The 19,437-nt window shown below is 33.4% G+C and overlaps 2 protein-coding genes across 3 annotated transcripts; one reads left to right on the top strand and one right to left on the bottom strand.

The window, feature by feature from the left end:
• The first annotated feature begins 5,710 nt into the window (after window positions 1-5,710).
• Window positions 5,711-9,482, top strand: LOC118033002 (methylsterol monooxygenase 2-2). Its single transcript, XM_035037829.2, has 7 exons — window positions 5,711-5,921; window positions 6,504-6,641; window positions 6,855-7,000; window positions 7,183-7,302; window positions 7,414-7,626; window positions 7,715-7,795; window positions 9,146-9,482. The coding sequence occupies exons 1-7, from the start codon at window positions 5,892-5,894 to the stop codon at window positions 9,225-9,227; spliced, it is 810 nt and encodes a 269-aa protein (XP_034893720.1). The 5' UTR covers window positions 5,711-5,891; the 3' UTR covers window positions 9,228-9,482.
• A 1,757-nt stretch (window positions 9,483-11,239) lies between these two features.
• LOC118033003 (probable protein phosphatase 2C 24) lies at window positions 11,240-13,452 on the bottom strand. Of its 2 annotated transcripts, XM_035037831.2 has the most exons (5): window positions 12,891-13,450; window positions 12,643-12,800; window positions 12,215-12,523; window positions 12,012-12,117; window positions 11,240-11,924 (listed from the first exon to the last, which is right to left on the bottom strand). In XM_035037831.2, the coding sequence occupies exons 1-5, from the start codon at window positions 13,186-13,188 to the stop codon at window positions 11,563-11,565; spliced, it is 1,233 nt and encodes a 410-aa protein (XP_034893722.1). In that variant the 5' UTR covers window positions 13,189-13,450; the 3' UTR covers window positions 11,240-11,562. The 2 variants fall into 2 exon arrangements, with proteins under 2 accessions (XP_034893722.1, XP_034893721.1); XM_035037830.2 differs by having other exon boundaries at window positions 12,643-13,452.
• Between the last annotated feature and the right edge of the window lie 5,985 nt (window positions 13,453-19,437).

The following is a 19,437-nucleotide window of genomic DNA, read 5'->3' as shown; positions in this document are numbered from 1 at the left end:
AGATCGGGGAATTTGTGGTGGAATCTGTAAGAAGTCAAGAGCTAGCTTGCCAGATATCTATTGATCCATTCCATGCGTGGAGTGGAAACTGGAAAGTGTGTTTTGTTTGCGATGGTTTTTTTTTTTTTTTTCCTTTTTAATTTTTGCTACAATTTCTATGGTGTTCATGAGTAAGAGAGAGTGTATTCGTGCCTTGTATTCAGAATTTTTCCTGTGTTTATTTTTTGCCCACCTGATTTTATTTTATTTTATTTTATTGACTTGGTGCTGCCAATGTAATTGCTGTTTCAATTGGTAGTGAAATTCGAAATTCAACTTCCATTATCTAAAAATAAAATGAAAGAACTTTTTAATTTTAGATCATCTGTGATTTACTGTTCTTGTTTTATTGTATTTTCCTTTAATTTGCTTTTGTTCATTCCGGGAGGGACAATGCATAGGTATCAACTTAATTTGTACTGCCATATCTTTTAGTGGGCAAGCACTCTTCTTCATCTTTTTTCTCTCTCATTTTTTAAACAAGACAAACAATTCTTTTTTTATATAATTTGTATTGCCAGTACTTATCAAGGTTGTTAAAATCATAATTTTACAAGTATAAATATAGTCCAAGATTATTTTAAATACTCAAAAACCAATAAAATCATATTGAAATTATTCTAACTTGATAAAATATGCAAAATCATAATTTTAGTAGGGAGTTTACATTTTTATTAAAAGAACAAGAATAGTACAAAGAATAACAATAAATCATGGAAGAAAGAGAGAAGACTTGTGAATTTAAATTGTTCCTTTCCACCCCACCAGGGTTCAAACCTCATCGTGAACGTCTGTCACCCCCCTGCCTTACATGCTCACTCAGTGTTCAGTGGGCCGTGGGATAGTCGTGGTGCGAGCACGCTGGCCCGGACACATGTAAATAAATAAAAAAAGAGAGAGAGGAAGACTCCCTCCTACTCACTTTCTATTTCAAGGCCTCTTTAAAATAAAAAGCCCCCTCTCTCTCAACACATTCTATTTACAGAGCTAGTTTTTGAATTGGATTTGCTTCCTTTTTAGTCTCAGAAGAGGCGCAAGCTAATATTTTTTTCTCTTTTAGTAGTTTTATTGAAAGGTTCCAATCAAAGCCACATAAAAGAGAGAATCCCTTGAAATTCAACAGCCATGAAAGGCAACACATATAATCCCCTCTCTCCCTTATTCTGGTTTCAATCTTATAATCATTCATATATTGTGTTGAATTTATTTTTTGTTTGGTGAGTTGCTAGAAATCTTTTGCATGGACAATAAATATTATTATGGGATCAACAAGATAAGTAATTGTTTGGATTTTTTTATGGATGTTTTTGGAGAAATTGGAATTTTGTGTAAAATGGTGTTTTAATTTTGACCCAAGTGATAGAAATTCTAACTATATACAGTTGAGAAGGGAATTTATTGCACATATTTTCTTAGTCATAATTGTTTTGATTTAGAGTGTTTTGTTTGTTATTATCTAGTTTATTTAAAATTTTAAGAACTTTTATATTTATTTAATTCTTGGGAATTAATTATGTTTTTCAGGTGTTTTACTATTGAATTAGGCTCACAATGAAGATCAGATAGTTTAGAATTCAAATCTTAGTTGATATGTTCGAGTACAACTTAAGCATTAATTGATTTTTGGCTTGTAGTTGGAGTTGTACAACTCAATTTCATGTATTGTTTGTCATTTTGAAAAACTAAAAATTATGCTTACAATTTCTGTAAGAGTTTAAAACAGATTCTATTGTTTTCAAGCCTAAAAAGTTGAGTTAAAATACAAAGTTTGAATCAATCAAAAGTCTTTACAACCGACATTATTTTGGTGTTTGCCCCATATTTAGAGTTATAGAATCCAAAAGATTGCAAGGCCAAGCGCGTTGAAAAGATGACATGAAGGGACACAATTGTTATGGAAATAAAAAATTCATAATTCACATGTTTTTTCCTTCAAAATTATCCCAAAATCTAAGATAGAAAAGTCAGCAAAATACATGATAGATAAGAAAAACAAATTTCTTACCTTTGGAGGATATACTCAAGGTATATAAACTCTATTATAACAGCCGTTAAAGATGAAAAAACTCACAAAACAAAAGAACACATTAGACAATACAATAGAAAGAAGAAGACAACATCTTAGAGGAAAGAAAAAGGCAGAATGATTGACATAAGAGACAACTACCTTTCAAGAAGTCAATTTTTTTTAACTCTAGAGATGATGGAATAATTATTTTCAATAGCCTAACTATAATTATGCAAATATTTATTTGATTTTAATTCTATTTTACTAATGAACTTTATGCTTGTGTATGATTAATCATCAATTGCATGATCTGGGATTCAATTTGAGACTAGAAAGTGATAATTATATATATATATATATATATATATATATATATATAGCTACTAATTTAACGAACATAATGAATTATTTTAAGCTCGATAAAACTCTAAAGATTACACAAGTCCAATATATATATATATGATAATAGGCTTGATGTGGGATAACAACATGAGCTATAGATATTGATAAAAACTTTAAAAAGGTTCAATCTAAGTATTATAAAAAATTATCAGTGAGGCATTTTCAGTTTCAAATATCATTTGGCTTGCACTTGTATGGATGTTGAATCATGTCAGCAAGTAGTGCATACAATGTAAAAAAAGATGATTTTTTGTGTTTTGATAAAAAGTCAAGAAGCAACTAGAATGAAAAGAAAACTTTTCGATATATTAGAAAAGATGATAAATATGAAGTGGGGAAAAAATTAGCTCAAATAATAAAGAAAAGAGAGTTGGATAGCAGGAGTGGAAAATACACAACTAACCATGAATCAACTGTTAAAAAAGGATCTTAAAAAAAGAAACATGTCTATAAATTACAAGATTTTTTAAACATTAATGTGATTTTAGTGAAATTTTGGATGACCTTTCGTCTAATGATGAATCAAGCTTTGATTTGCTTGGTATTGTTGATGGTGCAAGATGAAGAAAAATGAAAAAGAAGAGGAAAGTGATGAAGAAGAAATTTCTAATGATACTGAAATGAAAAGTCATGGTACTGGAGATGATTTAGAAACTCAAATTGATGTAAATCCAGATTATTTAATGAGTTTTGAGTTAAATAATATTAACAATATCGATATTGGTATTATTAATGACACTAATAATTATTTAGAAGGTAAAGATCTTGACGAGTGTCTTATAAATTATGAATAAGATGAAGCAATGAGACTAGTTTTAGTTTACATAACACACTAACATATTAGTTATTAATTAATAAAAATCTACGGACATGAATAATTATATTGTAATTTAAAGGTACTTGAATTAAATATTTATCTTCATTTATAATTTAATCTCCTTATTTTACACCTTGTGTTCTTTTACCTACATGCCTTTCTACTAAATATTTTCCCATTTTTTTTTATCATATCACATTAATTTTAATTTTTTTTCAATACATTCCATTTTTTTTTTATTGATTTCACATTCTTCTTCCTATTTTTTATTTTATTGAGTACCCAAATTGCCGTATCTGGAGTAAAACCAGAAAAGGAAAATTTAAGCGGAATTGGATGATATAGAAATTTGGATAATGGAGTTACGTGTCCCATCTTATATTCTTCGTTACTGTCGTGCTTGTCTGTGTTGTTTATATCCGTTGAAAAATGGAAAGGATCAAAATCAAATCATGTGATTTTGATATTTTTATTTTATATGACGTGAGATCACGTCGGTGTAGTCAAAGGATCTGCATGTTTCTCAAGCACAGGGGAGGTGTCCCTTTTCCCGTGCCCTCTTTGGCATGTGCATGTGCACGTGCACGTGCACGCACGAGGGCGGAGACCCAACCTTTCTAATATCATGATTCCGTATTTTTATTATTATAACCCAATCGGAAGGTCTAAAAATATGCACAGAAACTCAGCCCCAAACGGTGCCTAAATGCACAGCTATTCAGCTTCTTCTTCTTCTTTTTTTTAATATATTTAAATATTTTTTATTATTAATACCAATGCATTAAAATTATCAAATAATACTAAAAAAATATTAATAACCAAACAAATATATAGTATCTTACCCAAAAAAAACCTCGGCATAAAAATTGTGGTTTGGATTTTTCTAAATTATTTTTAAAAAAATCAGGTTTAAAAATAAACAATATTTTCATCTATCAATTACAAAATCGTAAAATATAAACTCCAATTCTATACATAAAATTATAAAAAATCTGAAGTATTTTATTAAAAAAATAAAACGACAACTTTACAATAAAAAAATAAAATAAACGTAGTAGGTGGGGGTCGGATTGGAACACGAGGGAGATGAGCCTCTCGTCGTATTGGATGTGTGGTTAACTCGTACACGCACATCGATATTATTATTATTATTTTTAAATAAGCTGTCACTTGCGTATTCATATTTGCTATATATTTTATACAAGTCACTGTTTGTGTCGGTAAGATTTTACTCTGTGTGTGTATATATTGTTAGTACCGTCCTCTTTTCTTTCACTGTAATTGATTTATTTTAAAAGAAATTAACAGCAATTAAAAATTAATTTAACTGTTCATATATAAATAATAAATAAATTTAATATATTTTTTTCATCATTTTAAATTAAATTTGTGTTTTAGCTCAAGAAATCAGAGATCACATGTTCAAGATTTTAAAAAATAAAAATTCATTTTCTTTGTAACAACAAAATAGAGTTTTGTATGCTTCATTTTTTTAAAAAAAAAAAATTGAAAAAAATAATTAGACTAGTTGTGCGAGCTTGGCCTCTGGACTCGCGTGTACCCGGGCTTTCGCTTTGTTAATTTTTTTTTATATAATTTTTTTTGAGTTTTTGCCTCTTATAAAAAGTTTTTTAGCAAATTCACTTATTCTTTGATTTTAACGTGGATGCTGTTATAATTTTTTAATTAAATTTTAATAATTTATTTTTGGTTATTATAATAAATTTTATTCTTTAATTTTTAACATGATTTTATCATATTTATATATATTTTTTATTTTTTCATCACTCATAAATTATTAGCATACTATTTTGATATTTTTCTTACTGTATTGATGACCATAAAATATATTTTTTAATAGAACCAATAATTCCAATTAAAAATATTATTTTGACTAAGATAAATAAAAAGATATTTTAATAACATGAAATCATTAATAAAAAATAAAACTACTTGTTTAATAATAAAATCAAACAATTCTCTAATGAATATATTTTTCTAGATTTACAAAAAATTTGGTCCCCAGAGCGCGCGATTCTATAAACTAGTTTATTTGTATTAAAACATTGCTCTTTACATCATCACACATACGATGGAAGGGCGGTGAATATTAATTATTTTGGATATTAATCATTGACACAAAAGTCAAAGTACAAAATTGATTGGCTGGGGAGTTACATGGATAGAAAGACAGCATCTCTTCACTCCATTCAAATTACATTTTTTTTGGCCCTTTAATATCCAACACCTCACTTACTACCCCTTCGACCCTTTCCCTTTATTGCAAAACGAGTATAATCTCCGTATTATCATTTAAAATTATAAAAAAAATAATATATTTTTAATTATTTATATAAATACATTACCAGATAAAGATGTACTGTTTAATTAATTAATTTAATTTCAGCTGTCGTTAAATCCAACACAAAAAAGAGGAGAGCCCAAGAGGAAGAAAATAAAAGAGATGGGCCAGCGATTATTCTCACTCCGGTGACAGACTGTACTGTACTGTCTCATTAACCCTGCGGCCTCGTAAACCTCACTCTCACTGTCACCTCAAATCTTTTTCAAAGTTTTGTAGTGAAAATCAAAGGAACGAGGGAGTAAACGAGCTTCTTCACTCTCATGGCTTCCATCATCGAATCTGGCTGGCTGGTACTTCTCTTTCTTTTCTTTTCTTCCCCTCCTTTTGTCCGCCACCAACACCTTGTTTTTTTTTACCGGGAGATTTGATTTCTCTGGATCTGTATGTTTCCTGCTTACTTGCAATGTGAACTCTAACATACGTATAGTTTTTGAAGCTTTACTACATAAGCTAAGTGAATGTGGAGGAGCTACCTGCATTTTTTTTTCCAGATCTTTTCGTGCCTCAATGGAGACCCTTTTTTTTTTGGGAAATAGAATAAAATAACATTTTTGTGATGGATTTTACATTGCTTTCTGACCATTGTGAGATTGGTATATCTCTAATTCAATTTTTAACCACTCTAAGCTTTTCTTGCCATTATCTAGGTCTGGTTATTAATTGCATGTGGGGTTTTTAGTTTTTCGGTTATATTAGTCAGTGGAAGAAACATTTGACTGATTTTAGTATCAAATGTAAGCATGTAAATTGCAAACTGTGCCTATCGAACTATTAGTCTTCATCTTCAAAATGAGATGATGGATGTGTGTTTGTTTGGTCGTATACTGTGTTCCTGTAAGCTTATAAGATTAATGGTTTTCTTTTTGATGCAGTATTTGATCACGCACTTCAGTGATTTTCAGTTGGCATGTCTTGGAAGTTTCTTTCTTCATGAAAGCGTCTTCTTCTTGTCTGGACTTCCTTTCATATATCTCGAAAGGGCTGGATGGCTGAAAAAGTACAAAATTCAGGTTGCCCTTTCTCTGCTTTGCTCTCATTGCAATTCTTTTACTTGAATTTGACTAAAAGGATCTGCATGATTGATTCCAATTTGCATTGCCATTGCAATGCCTTTAGTTTCTCATTCTGTTTGGGTGAATTAGTGATATTGCGAGACTTCTTTCACAACATTTGCTTGTGTCCTTTAATGCCGCTACTGACTACTAGTTGCTGGTCCTATGCAGACGAAAAACAACACCCCTGCAGCTCAGGAGAAATGTATTGTTCGCTTACTCTTGTATCATTTTGGTGTTAATCTACCAGTTATGCTAGCCTCCTATCCTGTCTTCAGACACATGGGCATGCAAAGTAGTCTTCCATTCCCGTCCTGGTATTTTCAGGTTCTTTATATCCTAAAGCTTTTCTTAGCCAGACAAAGTTGCGAAGAGTTATATAGCTATCCTTTTATTTATTTTTGGAATAGAGTACAGGTTCCTTTGCATACTATTTCCCATTACTTCTGGAGCATAGTTGAAAACATTATGTTTTTTTTTTTTTTTTTTTTTCCTGCAGGAAAGTAATTCTAATGCAGATAACATTCTACTTCATCCTGGAAGATTTTATATTCTATTGGGGACACCGGATCTTACATACAAAATGGCTGTACAAGCATGTGCACAGTATCCATCATGAGTATGTAGAGAGACTTAAATATTCTCTCTGGCATAAATTTCTTACCATCTATATTTACAAGGTGCTTTTATGTTGCACTTATGGTTTTTAACGTTTTTGTTATATGTGCAGATATGCTACACCATTTGGATTAACTTCTGAATATGCTCACCCTGCTGAGATACTGTTCCTTGGTTTTGCTACTATTGTTGGTCCTGCCATCACAGGCCCCCATCTGGTAACTTTGTGGTTATGGATGGTACTAAGGGTCCTGGAGACAGTTGAAGCACATTGTGGTTATCATTTCCCCTGGAGCCTCTCCAATTTTTTACCTTTGTATGGAGGGTGAGTGTTTAATACACCTGTATGGTTTATGATCATTTACACCACATTTATACCATTGGTTCTGACATTTGTTTAAAAACTTTTCTAGTGCTGATTTTCATGACTACCATCACCGCTTGCTGTATACTAAATCTGGAAACTACTCATCTACTTTCACTTACATGGACTGGTGAGTTTGACCCCCTCAAAACATTATTATTTCTGTTATGTCTTTAAAATGTAAGCTATGCTAACATTTTACTTGAGTCATTTGTGATTGACTCATTAAAGTTCACGTAAAAGGCTAAAAGGCCTACTCTGCTCCTTTTCTGGGTATTCAGTCTGCAAACAATCACCTGGCTGGATTTGGGTAGCACCCTGAATCTGCATAGCTGGGTTTCTATGGTTGCTTTGCTTTTACATTATTTTACCAATCCCAGCTATCCCAGGTTGTCATAAGCTTGTGAAAGGTGCTCTCCATTACAGAGACTTACTCTACTTCACATGAATCCTTATTAATTGAAATTATTTCAGTCTAACCCATTGTGAACTCACAAATACCATTTGAAATCCATTGAGGCGATCTTTGCTAAGATATAAGCAAACCAGTCATTCATGTGCCCTTCAAAACCTCTTTGTTGATGCACAGGTTTTTCTCCAGCTTTTGCACCATTAAGCTTGGCATTGTGAGTATCTTTTGCAATTATGGTCATAATCTTGTCCTTTATCTTGATGTGGATATCAGTGCAGTGTAATGCAAAGACTTGCAGAAGCAGGGGTTTCTTGCTAGTCATGTGTCAAAACAAGTCCCAATTTATAGGGTTGTGGTGCCCCTTTTTTGTTTGCATAATTGCATGAGTGGCTGCATGCATTACCCAGTCTTTGCATGTTATGGCTTTTGGGTCCATATCTGTAGGGTTTTTGACTGTACTGATTTTTACTTGTTTGCTTTAGATGACTTTTTGTGCTTTATAAATGTGAGAAAGTTCAGTCTATAGAAAGGGCAGGGGGGTTGTCTCGGCTGTGATAAACTGTGCCAGGATTTAACTTCAGCCCATCATCAGCAAGTATATTAGTGTGTACTACAAGGTATCCAGTAGTGTTTTTTATCAACTGATGTTTTAATGATCCCATAGACTCCTTCTAGCAAAGAATGTTTAGCTTAAAATTTGCCTCTCTTTGACCGTGGGTTACTTTGATGGAATCTTGTTCCTTGTATTGTTCTTGGTCATGCTTGTTGCACCTGCATCATTTGTTCTCCGCCAGTTACAATGATGAGAGAATTTTCAGAGCGTGGCATTCATAAACTATATAGTGTTGGCTCTGTAACAGTGTCTTGCTTTCTGAGGATGATCATTTGTTATGATTGTTTGTGATGTAAGTGAGAAGCATAACTAGTGTCGTCTTTTGATGCTAGGGTTCGCTGCTCATTGACAGTAGCCAAATGTCCAATTTCATACCCTCTATGGGGTGGGAAACGTTAGCATATTTTCTAACTGAACATGATGTAATGGATTTTTCTCTTCTTTTGTACTGTCAGGGTATTTGGTACCGATAAAGGTTACAGAAAGCTGCAAACATTGAAGAATGCTGGTGTGGAAAATGGCGGCAAGCAAATGTAGAGAAGATTCTTTTATTTTATCTTGACATCAGATATGGATTCCTGATATGCGGGCATCTTTGACAAGTTGTGTCCCAGCATTTCTCTTGTGCAAACCACCTTCTGTGTTATGTCGATGCTCATGTTAGTATACTTTGAATCAGTGGAAAGCTTTTTCTAGACATTTTGTGCTCATCTGTTCCCTGCATAAATGGAGTTGCTGTCCCGATTTAAACCTTTTTGTTTCAAATTATTCAGAAGCATCCTTCTTCCTCTCTGGATCCCAATACCCAGTAGGCTATTTTCTAAATGCATTTTTCACCCCCGTGCTTCGCCATGATTTGAGTCTTGAATTAAAGCCAGCCAATTTAGTTGACATTATGCCAGTCCACTTTCAATTTAAATGTACTTTTTGGCGAGAGCCAATGCACGATTCCTTTATTTGTTTATTGCTGTCCTCGTTATCTGCGGAATAAATGTAGTGGAGGCTGGTTGACTGGTCGAAGTATACCGGGCATCATGGCCTGGTAGGATCTTACTCATGGATCTGCATCAAATATATTCTCAAAAACCTCTGTTAGTAAGTGTGATTCTTCCAAATTATACAAGCCTTTCTGGCTTAACCTAATTTAAGTGCAAGAGCACTACTCAGCCTGGGCTGTTATTCTAGTGGTTGACTTTTGGCTACACTCTAGCAGAAAGAAATGTTTGCATGAATATATAGGCACTCCTTGATTTCCAGGAAAACTCCTCCCATCTACCAAACCTAACAATTTATTGCCTTTTGAGATGGTTCCCGTGGATGTGAAGTACAGAGATGGAGATGTATCGCGGCGTAAGGTATCTATCATTTTTCCGAGATAGCTGTATTCTTTTCCCTGCTTTCATTTTTGTGCAGACATTTAGTGATGGTACACTTCTGCTGTCTAAAAGAGTGTTTCTTTTTTTCCAATTTGCGCCTGCACCTAACAGGTTTACCTGTATGTCTGTACCATGACTTGGGGCCCTAGAGCATAAGATATTGGATGCTTTCATTCTTTTCTTTTGGGTTTCGAAGACCCCTAAAGTGTTCTTGACTTCCATATCCTTCTTGGTCCCATTTCAAGATTTTTTTTGTGAGAATTATGCTCCCTTTCTTCATCGAATCATTGAGTCACCCCATGGCTTTTACATCTTTTTTGGACACCACTTCTTCCTGCTATCTATCACTTTCCCTCGTTACTTTTCTTCCCATAAGCATATCAATGGACTCCTTCCATCTGGTTGCCTCCATGAGAAGAGTCTCTCTCCCTCGTTCCACTCTTTCTCGTATGTCTACAAGCCATCGATTAAGGTTTTAGAATTTAGAATTGATTATCTTTTTTAAATAGGTTAACATCAAAAATAATTTTTTTAAAATAAAAAAAATATATTATTTTAAATATTTCTAAATAAAAAATATTTTAAATTACAATCATTATTATAATCTCAAATACACTCTTGGAATTTACTATCAACATCTAAATATTTATTTAAATCTAATGTTAGTTCTTTTAATGAAATAAAAGAATTTAGAAAAATAAAAAAACTATAGAAAAAAAATAGATAAAGAAATCAGGTTTGGGCCAAAAATGAGGCCTAGGTGCTCGATTTAGAGTCTTTTCTGATGCGTATCTTTTAGTGTGAACGTAGAATTAAGCCTAATCATCAAGGGGCAAGTAAAGAAACAATAACGTGAACAGAAAAAAGTCCACTAAATTTTATCTCTACCACTGCTCACTAATGGGTAAGATGCTGTTTGTTTTTATATTTTAAAAGCTTTTGAAAAAAAAAAATTATTTTTTATTTTAAATTAATATTTTTAAATCATTTTAATTCACTAATTTAAAATTGTTTTAGACACAAATCTCCTCTGTGTAACCATCCTCTCCAGGGGGTAAGTCTATTTCCTTTCCCCGGCTTGAAGGTTTATTTTGAGCAGTTCAAGGGCACCGGCAGCTGCTCCGGCCACAAGAAAGAATGATGCTACGATAAATTCATTCCAAATGCACCGGAGAAAGGAAAGGGATGATATCCGTACAACCACATAAATATTAAGGACAACATCTGGGACCTCATGGCAAAAAGATTTCATCTGGAATGGGAAGAAAAAAAAATACAGCTGGTGTCCTGATTTTTTTTTTTTTTTTTTTTATCAGTTGCTGTGTTTCTACTCCCATTTTCCTCCTCACAAAGGAAATATCCTAAAAAACCCACCCACAATTTTTTTTATATTTAAAAAAAGCTAACCTTACCGGGACATTATCACCCAGCCCTCTAAAAAAGAGAGGGGAGAATCAAAGGAGGAGATGATAAGATCCGTGTAATAGGTTGCTTTGCTACGTGTCTTTCCTTAAATTCACCACGACAACGCTCACATTGTCGCTACTATGCCTGGCCAGCGCCATCTTCGTCAGCAACATTGATGCCTCAGAGCACGCCTTGTCCGACATTTCCCCGCTTCCGCTGCTGCCGGCGGGTATCCCCACAGCCTCATTGTTCTCCACCAGTCTAGGAGAACATGGAGCCGGCGCGTGTCTTTTCCCTCTCAAACACGTACGCGCCACCACACATGCTGTCTCGTTGGAGACCACGTCCCAAAGACCATCGCTTGCTATTATCAAACAATCATCCTCTGCCGTTCGATCCATTATTGTTACCTCTGGCTCGCAACTAACGTATGGCTTTAGATAGTTATCACCTGTGGTTCGATCGGAAAATGGTAATGTCAGATCAGTTCATGGTTTCAGCTTTTAACTGAGCAATCGGGTCTTGCTAATATATTTACCTATGGCTCTTGACATGGCCAGAACTCCAAGAACCCTTGGGCCGTCCCAATAGATGACCCGGCCGCCAGCGTTTTCGATCCGTTTAAGCTCGTCTGGACGGTCAGGCTGTTGCACGAATAACGAGGAGATCAAGTGAGTTTTTAAGCTGGAAAGTTACCAGAAATAACACGAAATGTGACTGATGTGGATATTAATCGCAAACCTTGTGATCGGAAGACAAAGGGAGTGGTTTCCCATTACGACACAAGACAGCTCTTGAATCCCCACAATTAGCGACAACGATTTTGTCAGGAGATACAACTGCAACAACAGCAGCAGATCCAACAGCATCACATTCTGGAGTTTGCATCTCACACTTGCAATTCGCCCGAACCTCCACCCCTTGATTCCACGCTATTACTTCCTTGTCCATCCTCCGAAAGCTTCTTTCCATTGCGCTTTTCCACCCCTCCTTGATCCCCAGCTCCTCTTTCACCAGCTCATGCAATCTCTCCTTACACTTTACTGCCACCTACACAAAGACCCAGAGAGACAGAAACTAAAATGAGTTCACATTTCATTTGATTGTCCCAAAAAAAGAAAACCAAATTAAACAAAATCTAGTAGCTGTTTGATTTTTGGAAACCGTACATGAGAACAACCGTGGCCATCGTAGACACCAAAGAAGTGCAACTCAGTTGTGGTTTCCTGGTCTTTCCGACAGAATGAAGGGTGAATCGCTACCGCATCTTCCATGTCTCTTCTCCTTCCACAAACCGAAGCCACCCCGAATTTTGGAAACAGCTGATCTGGATCGATTAAAGATGTTGATAAAATTGAGGGACTTGAAGTTAGATTCAAAGAGTATTGCCTCGAAATTATGTTCTCTGATGATTTACCTTTCTCAAACGGTTTATTTTCATCTGGGTGTTCAGCACCACAGTTCTCCACTGCGTTCTGACAGTCACGAGAACACGGGCTAATATTACTACCACTACGAGGACTACTGTAAACTTGCAGTTTCTGCTTTTTATGGGTGCCCATGTCATCAGCTCCTGTCTCTGTTGAGGCCACTCCTGCCACGAATCTGAGCCGCCGAATCTCCATTCTTCTCCGCCTAGCCATTCTTGAACTTGGGGAGCATGACGTTGACGATGCCTCGTTCTCACTCACTACACCACGGTAAATCTCGGCCATTGATATAACACTGAATTATCACTACTACCACAAAATCTTCAGCGCTAATCTAATTTAACTTCATTCCATACCTCCTCTTCGTTAATTAGTTTTCTATTTGTGGGGTAACGGTATTGAAATTGGGAAAGAGAAATACTGCAGAGATGGATGAGAGCGTTCGCGCGCTTGAGCGAGAGCTTTAAAAGCACAAAGGCATGTCTTGGGCAGCTCTGAGCCTCTGAGCATGGTTGCCACGGGTAGCCTGCCCATCACCGTCACGGGCAAAGCAGTAGTATTTGTGGCGTGGCGTGGCGTAGATGTGGACTGTTTGGAAATGCGCCAGATTTTTTAAAAAGAAAAATATATTAAAAATATTTTTTATATTTTCACATGAAAATAATATAAAAATTAAAAAATCTTAAAAATACAATTAACTGCAATACAAAACATCACATCAAACACATATCCGCCGTTTGATCTAACCTCCTCGTCAACAATAAAAAAAGTCTAGCTATGTGGCCCAATGATGTCTGAACACGACCGTAATAGGTACTAGCTTTACTGACACGCATGTGGTCCTTGGAAAATACCTTTTCGGTATTTTCAACTTTAAATTCTCAAATGTTGAAAAATTTGGATGAGAAGTTGGAAACACGTGTCTACATCGTAGAATACGAGATTGAAGCCAGTGCCTTTAAAATCCCGACTTTATTCCTTCCTGCTCTTCTGGCCCAATCAAAATGCGTTACGTTAACAGCTGTTGACGTAGACGTCTTGGACCCACATGTCCCAGTCGTTGATGCTTGATAGAATATCTGGACATCAAAGTCTCTGATCCCGGACACGTGTCAAGATTGAAATCCTTCAAGGACCCCACTCTCTTCAAAGTTACAGTAAAGTTGATCGAAGGTGCTAACCCATCACGCTCGCCCAGCAGGAGATATTTTCCATCAAGTTTCGTTACTATTTCTTCGGAGAAAAACCCAATATCTCAACCATCACCTATCAGTCTTGTTGATGGAGTCATTCTAAAGCATGATTTTGGTTAATCGTCTGTTGGGTTTTTGTATTTTTAAATTTTTTTCCTTTAAATTAATTTTTACGCATTTTGACATTGTTTTGATTCCTTGATTTTATAAATAAATTTTAAAAAATAAAAAAATACATATATTATTTTAATAAATCTATAAAAAAAAATTTTTTAAAAAAAAATTATCATTAGAACACCAATAATACTCTAAATATTTCCAAAGCTAATAAATAGATTAAAATGTTAAATGTATTGCTGCACTTAAAAAAAAAATTAAGTCAAGCAATGTGGTGGAAGAAAACTAGACTTTACAAGTGTGAAGAACTTTTAAATATTTTAAAAGTGAAAGATTTTTATCATTAAAATAAAAGCTATCGGATAGCTAAAACTCTTTAAAATTAACATTGTAGTGAAAGAAAAGAGATTTAAAGATTGTCTTTTGTGTGTGTGTTTTATATGTGAAGAGATGATGCCTTTTTTCGTTAAAGAGGAGTTAAGTCTTTATATCCAGGTAATGAAGTTTCATTTTGGAATTTAACATAATAATATTTAGAAAAATAACATATTTTAACAAGTCTCAGATAATATATGTGACACGTAAGTTGCTAGTATTAATAGTAGCTCTATCAAATTATAAAATGACTTGGCAAAATTTACAATAAATAAAAGAGAAGAGAGAGAGGACTAAAGATACACTGAAACTCTAATGAAAACACTACTGACATCGTCAAAAGGATATCAATGAGGTAAATTCAATAACACCAAAAAACCAATAATAAACAGAGTGAACCACACAAATCGTTCAAATGTATGGGGTCACTAAACTTAGGGCAGTTTATATGCCTACCTCAGTCAATGTTGGTGACCTTACTTGGTGTTGATGACTTTCTATCATTAAGATCTTTTTTATAGTATTGGTGGTGTCGTTATTGGTATGCCTCCTAGTCTTGTTCCTTTTTCTCTTTCTTTATTTCCTCTCTCTCTTCTAATCTCCTTATAATTTGTGAAGACAGAAAAAAAAATGTAAGAAAAAAATAAAAAGATCGTGGAGACACATTAAAACTCCGATAAGAAGATCATCGATACCTTCAGATATTTCTTAATAAGATAAATTTAAATACACAAAGAAAGGTCATAGACGGTGACAAAGTGGGCCGCATGAGCCACCAAAAAATGGAAATACTCACTTGTTTTTTAATGGTTGGTGCGGCCTACTACGCTCATCATTGGTGATTTTTTTTAATGTCGTTAGATTTCTCTTATTAAGATATTCTTTTTATGATACCTGTGTTGTCCTCATTAGAGTTTTGGTGTGCCTCGAAAGTCTTTTTTTTTTTTTTGGTATCTCTTCTTTCTTTGTTGTAATTTCTTGTAAGCCATTTTACACTTTGAGAGGGTTGCTTAGGACACTTGCAACTCACAATTAGTTGCATGTGCCATCTACGTTCAACATCTTCTCTTTACAAAAAGACAAAATTCATAGGCTATAAATATATCCTGAATCCTTCAAATTCCAAGTTCACAATCTCTTCATTCTTAACTTTTATTTATATGCATATTTTTAGAGTATATATCTTTAAAATATCATTTTATATTTCTCTCTACAAAATTATTGACTGAAACATCCGAGAGTTTCCATACTTATAACATACATGTTTCATGATTTATCTCGTAATATTTTATTTCACATTTTTTCTTTATAAAATTATGGTCTTAAGCATTTGAAAATTGTCACACTCATCAAATAAGATTTTTGCATATAACAGGTAACAAATCATATTAGTTTACAAAACATCACTAACTACCAACTATTAACCACCTAAACTTTCCATATTAAACAACATGACTAAAAAAGATAAATAAACTATTTAAAATGAAAAGTTAATCATTTATCCAATATCATCTTCGCTAATAGACGTAAACGGAGTTTCAAAATCAGAATACGTCAGAGCAGAACACGTGGGACCAAACTATGGATGGTGTAAAAAGGGGGTGTTTGGTGGCAGGGAAAGGGAAGGGGGTTGCAAGAGAGGGGATCAGAGGGAAAGCAACAATGACGGACACGTTTCGGGAAGAGCAGAGACTCGTGGAAGGTCTGGTGAAACACTGAGGTTTGAAAGCAGGGGAAGCTGGTTACGTGGTGGTAAGCACTTGGGTTTAATGAAGGGTGGATTTATTGCATGTTTTGCAATTGTTGCTAGCTGGTTTTTCTGCAGGGGAGACGAGGAGCACTTAGTTTTTCAGTAGCTTGTCTGCATACCATTTGGCGCAGTGATGGAATCCGTGAGCATGCGAATGATAAAGGAAAAGGATTGGTATGAGCTGACGGAGAATCAGAGGCTGACACCTCCACCGGTTCCACAGCTGTATCTGGCATGCTGCACGGCAGCCCAGGGATCTAATGAAGCTTTCATGGCTCTGTGTGTTTTCCGTGTACGAGCGTCAGTGCTGGCATGCTAACAGCTTGCTTGATTTCCCCTCTTGAACACGAAGGTCAAGGAGTCCATTTATTTATTCCTCAAGTGATGTATATACAAGAGGATTGAGGGAGTGATGAAAGACCTGCAATTTAAACCACTAATAATGCCCTAACTAGTTTTATTTCATTTTGGATAATTTAGTCGGTGAACTACGCGAAAATCCAGTTTCCAAAGCCTTTTGCGGCCAAGTAATGAATCTACAGTTCCCCGTTTGTGCATGGGTGTTCATGTTTTCCAGGACGCAGGCAGCAACGCTCCCTGTGCACCAGACATGCATGATCTCGGTCACCGCCATCATCTACAAAATTAACCTGTGTGGCTTTCCTGATCTTCGACACGCGCGGACGGACGCATTACCCTTGGCTGAATATGGTGTTTTCTTTTTTGTTTTTTTTAGAATTTTAGACAATTAATTGTATTTTTTTTTTTTTTCTTTTTTTTTTTAATTTAACCAGTTGATTTGACCATCTCTCTACTTTATGTGGCAGCGAACGTACTACGTAGCATACTGCTCAAAATATGTTAAATTGATATTTTTTTTTTGTTTTTTGTTTTTATAATATATATAAAAAAATATATTTTTTAATATATTTATAAGTTAAAAATATTCTACATCCATCACAATACCAAAAAACACCAGTTTCATTAATAAAACTTAAGATTGATATAAGTAATTCTGGGAACCTTATACTCACAGTTCTAACATTTCATACACTAAAAAATAAAGATTAATTTCTTAACAGCTAAACCAATTATTTAAAATACTATATAATTGAAATACATTAAAACAAAAGTTAAAGGAGCTAGTCCTTTCACTTTACATAAACTCATATTTTCCTGTAGATTCATGTAATAAAATAATTATTCTCGTATAAAATCACTTAACTTGTTGTTAGCGTAAAATATTTTTTTATGGGTTTTATTTGTCATTATTATATTAATAAAGGGATAAGTTAATTTTTTTTACATATTAGATAAAGATGAAATAACTTAAATATTCTTAAAGTAGAAAAAAAATTAAAACTTTCAAAAGAAGGTTTTTTGGTCTTTTAATGCTTTTGCTTGCACGGAAAAATAACTACATTACCCTTTAAAAACAAAAAAAATAAAATTAATGATCCAATGACATTTTTTTTTTTCATCATGTTTTTTTAGTTACATCAATTTTAATAAGGAGCAATTTAATTTTTCAACAAATATAAATATAATTATAAATTTTAAAGTGGTTGGCGCATGCATAATGAGTGGGAGAGATGGCACTCTTTGGGCGACGACTCCTGGATATCAAACATCACCTTTGACAAAAACCTTGAAAGTGCTTGCACCGTCCTCTTTCTTGTGGTCAGGCATATGTGTGAATGACGAAGCAATAATTTAAGCTCTAGTGATATTTTTTTTCCTACATTTTTTCTCTTTTACCGCCTTAAATTTCATGTCAACCTTTTAAGAAATCAAATGTGTCCTATTATTTTGTATTTATATCAATTTTGATCCATTGTTCTTTTTTATTCCTATTTGTTTTGATTTTAAGGCTATTTGAAGATGATTTTTTTTTATTTTATTTTAAGGCTATTTTGTCTTTTAGCATTTCATTTCATTTAAATTTTGTATCCAATTTGGTCCTTATTATTTTGATTATCATTTTTTTAATACCTTTCTTGATTTTATTTTATTTAATCTTTGTATCCAATTTGATCCTCATTCTTATTTTTTTTTTTGTTATTAGTTTTTTTTTATTTGTTTTTCAACTTCACCTCTCAACATTCATTTTCTTTTAATTTTTGTATCCAAAATCTAGTCTTTATTCTTAGAATTGTTTTTTTGAATAATTAGAAATTTTGCTTCGTGATTTTTTTATGTTTTCTTTCTAAAAGGTTAATTTTGGTCTCATAACTAGTCCACAAGTTTTAAAAATTAGCCCAATTTAACTTCTTTTTTTTATCTGATTTTTTTTTAATTTTATTTGTCAATATTAGGTTATTGAACCTTGAGCTTTCGTGATCTTTTTTTTATCATTTATGTGAGGTTATTCTAATTTTATATCTTATGTCGCATAAATTAGTTAAGTTGATCCATGTTTTTTTTATTTAAATTAATTGATTTTCCAGTTTTGCCTTTCATTATATTAGTTTGTTTTAGAGTATCACTCTATTGTTTTATTTAATTTTTTATGTGCATATTTATCATGGTCTCTTAACAAGGCACGAATTCAATATAATGACTTGAGTTATGTTTTTTTAAAAAAAATATTTTTTTTTTTTAGTTCATCTTTCAATATTGCTTTAGTTCTGAATTTCTTACATCATTTTATTGAAATCAAACGATGTCCGATCCAACGGCTTTATTTATTTACTTGTTTATATCGAGGTATGAATTTGCAATCCTAATGAGTTTGGTAAGCGCACCAACACTCATTCAAATATTGGGTCGGTGGGACAAATACTCTTTCTTGTGTCAGCAATAAAAGATAAATCAAATTAGCATTTTTTTAAAATTTTAGATATTAAAAATAAATTAAAATAGTAATTATAAAAAACATTTTTTAATATATTTTTAATTAAAAAATTTTAAGCATCCCGTACTTCTATGCTTTGAAGACAATTAAGACTTTTGTTTAACCAATATTTTTTTTTAATTAAAAAAGATACATTTCATTAATTTAAACATCATATATATACGATTAATCGAATTCTCGAATAAAATGATGGGCTAAACCTAATAAGAGGGCATAAAATGCATTACAACCAAATACGTACTTAT

The sequence above is a fragment of the Populus alba genome, chromosome 1 (assembly GCF_005239225.2).
Source record: "Populus alba chromosome 1, ASM523922v2, whole genome shotgun sequence".
Taxonomy (NCBI): Eukaryota; Viridiplantae; Streptophyta; class Magnoliopsida; order Malpighiales; family Salicaceae; genus Populus; species Populus alba.
This window is presented reverse-complemented; position numbering and strand designations above follow the sequence as displayed.

What these genes read in the sequence shown, in the direction of transcription:
- LOC118033003 (XM_035037830.2), bottom strand. Translation starts at nt 13,188, where the DNA reads ATGGCCGAGATTTACCGTGGTGTAGTGAGTGAGAACGAGGCATCGTCA. An exon ending in ATGGCCACGGTTGTTCTCAT is followed by an intron (nt 12,524 to 12,642) that starts GTACGGTTTCCA and finishes GTCTTTGTGTAG; the next exon opens with GTGGCAGTAAAGTGTAAGGA. An exon ending in GGCCATGTCAAGAGCCATAG is followed by an intron (nt 11,925 to 12,011) that starts GTAAATATATTA and finishes ATCGAACCACAG; the next exon opens with GTGATAACTATCTAAAGCCA.
- LOC118033002 (XM_035037829.2), top strand. Translation starts at nt 5,892, where the DNA reads ATGGCTTCCATCATCGAATCTGGCTGGCTG. An exon ending in TCATCGAATCTGGCTGGCTG is followed by an intron (nt 5,922 to 6,503) that starts GTACTTCTCTTT and finishes TTTTTGATGCAG; the next exon opens with TATTTGATCACGCACTTCAG. An exon ending in ACTTTCACTTACATGGACTG is followed by an intron (nt 7,796 to 9,145) that starts GTGAGTTTGACC and finishes TTGTACTGTCAG; the next exon opens with GGTATTTGGTACCGATAAAG.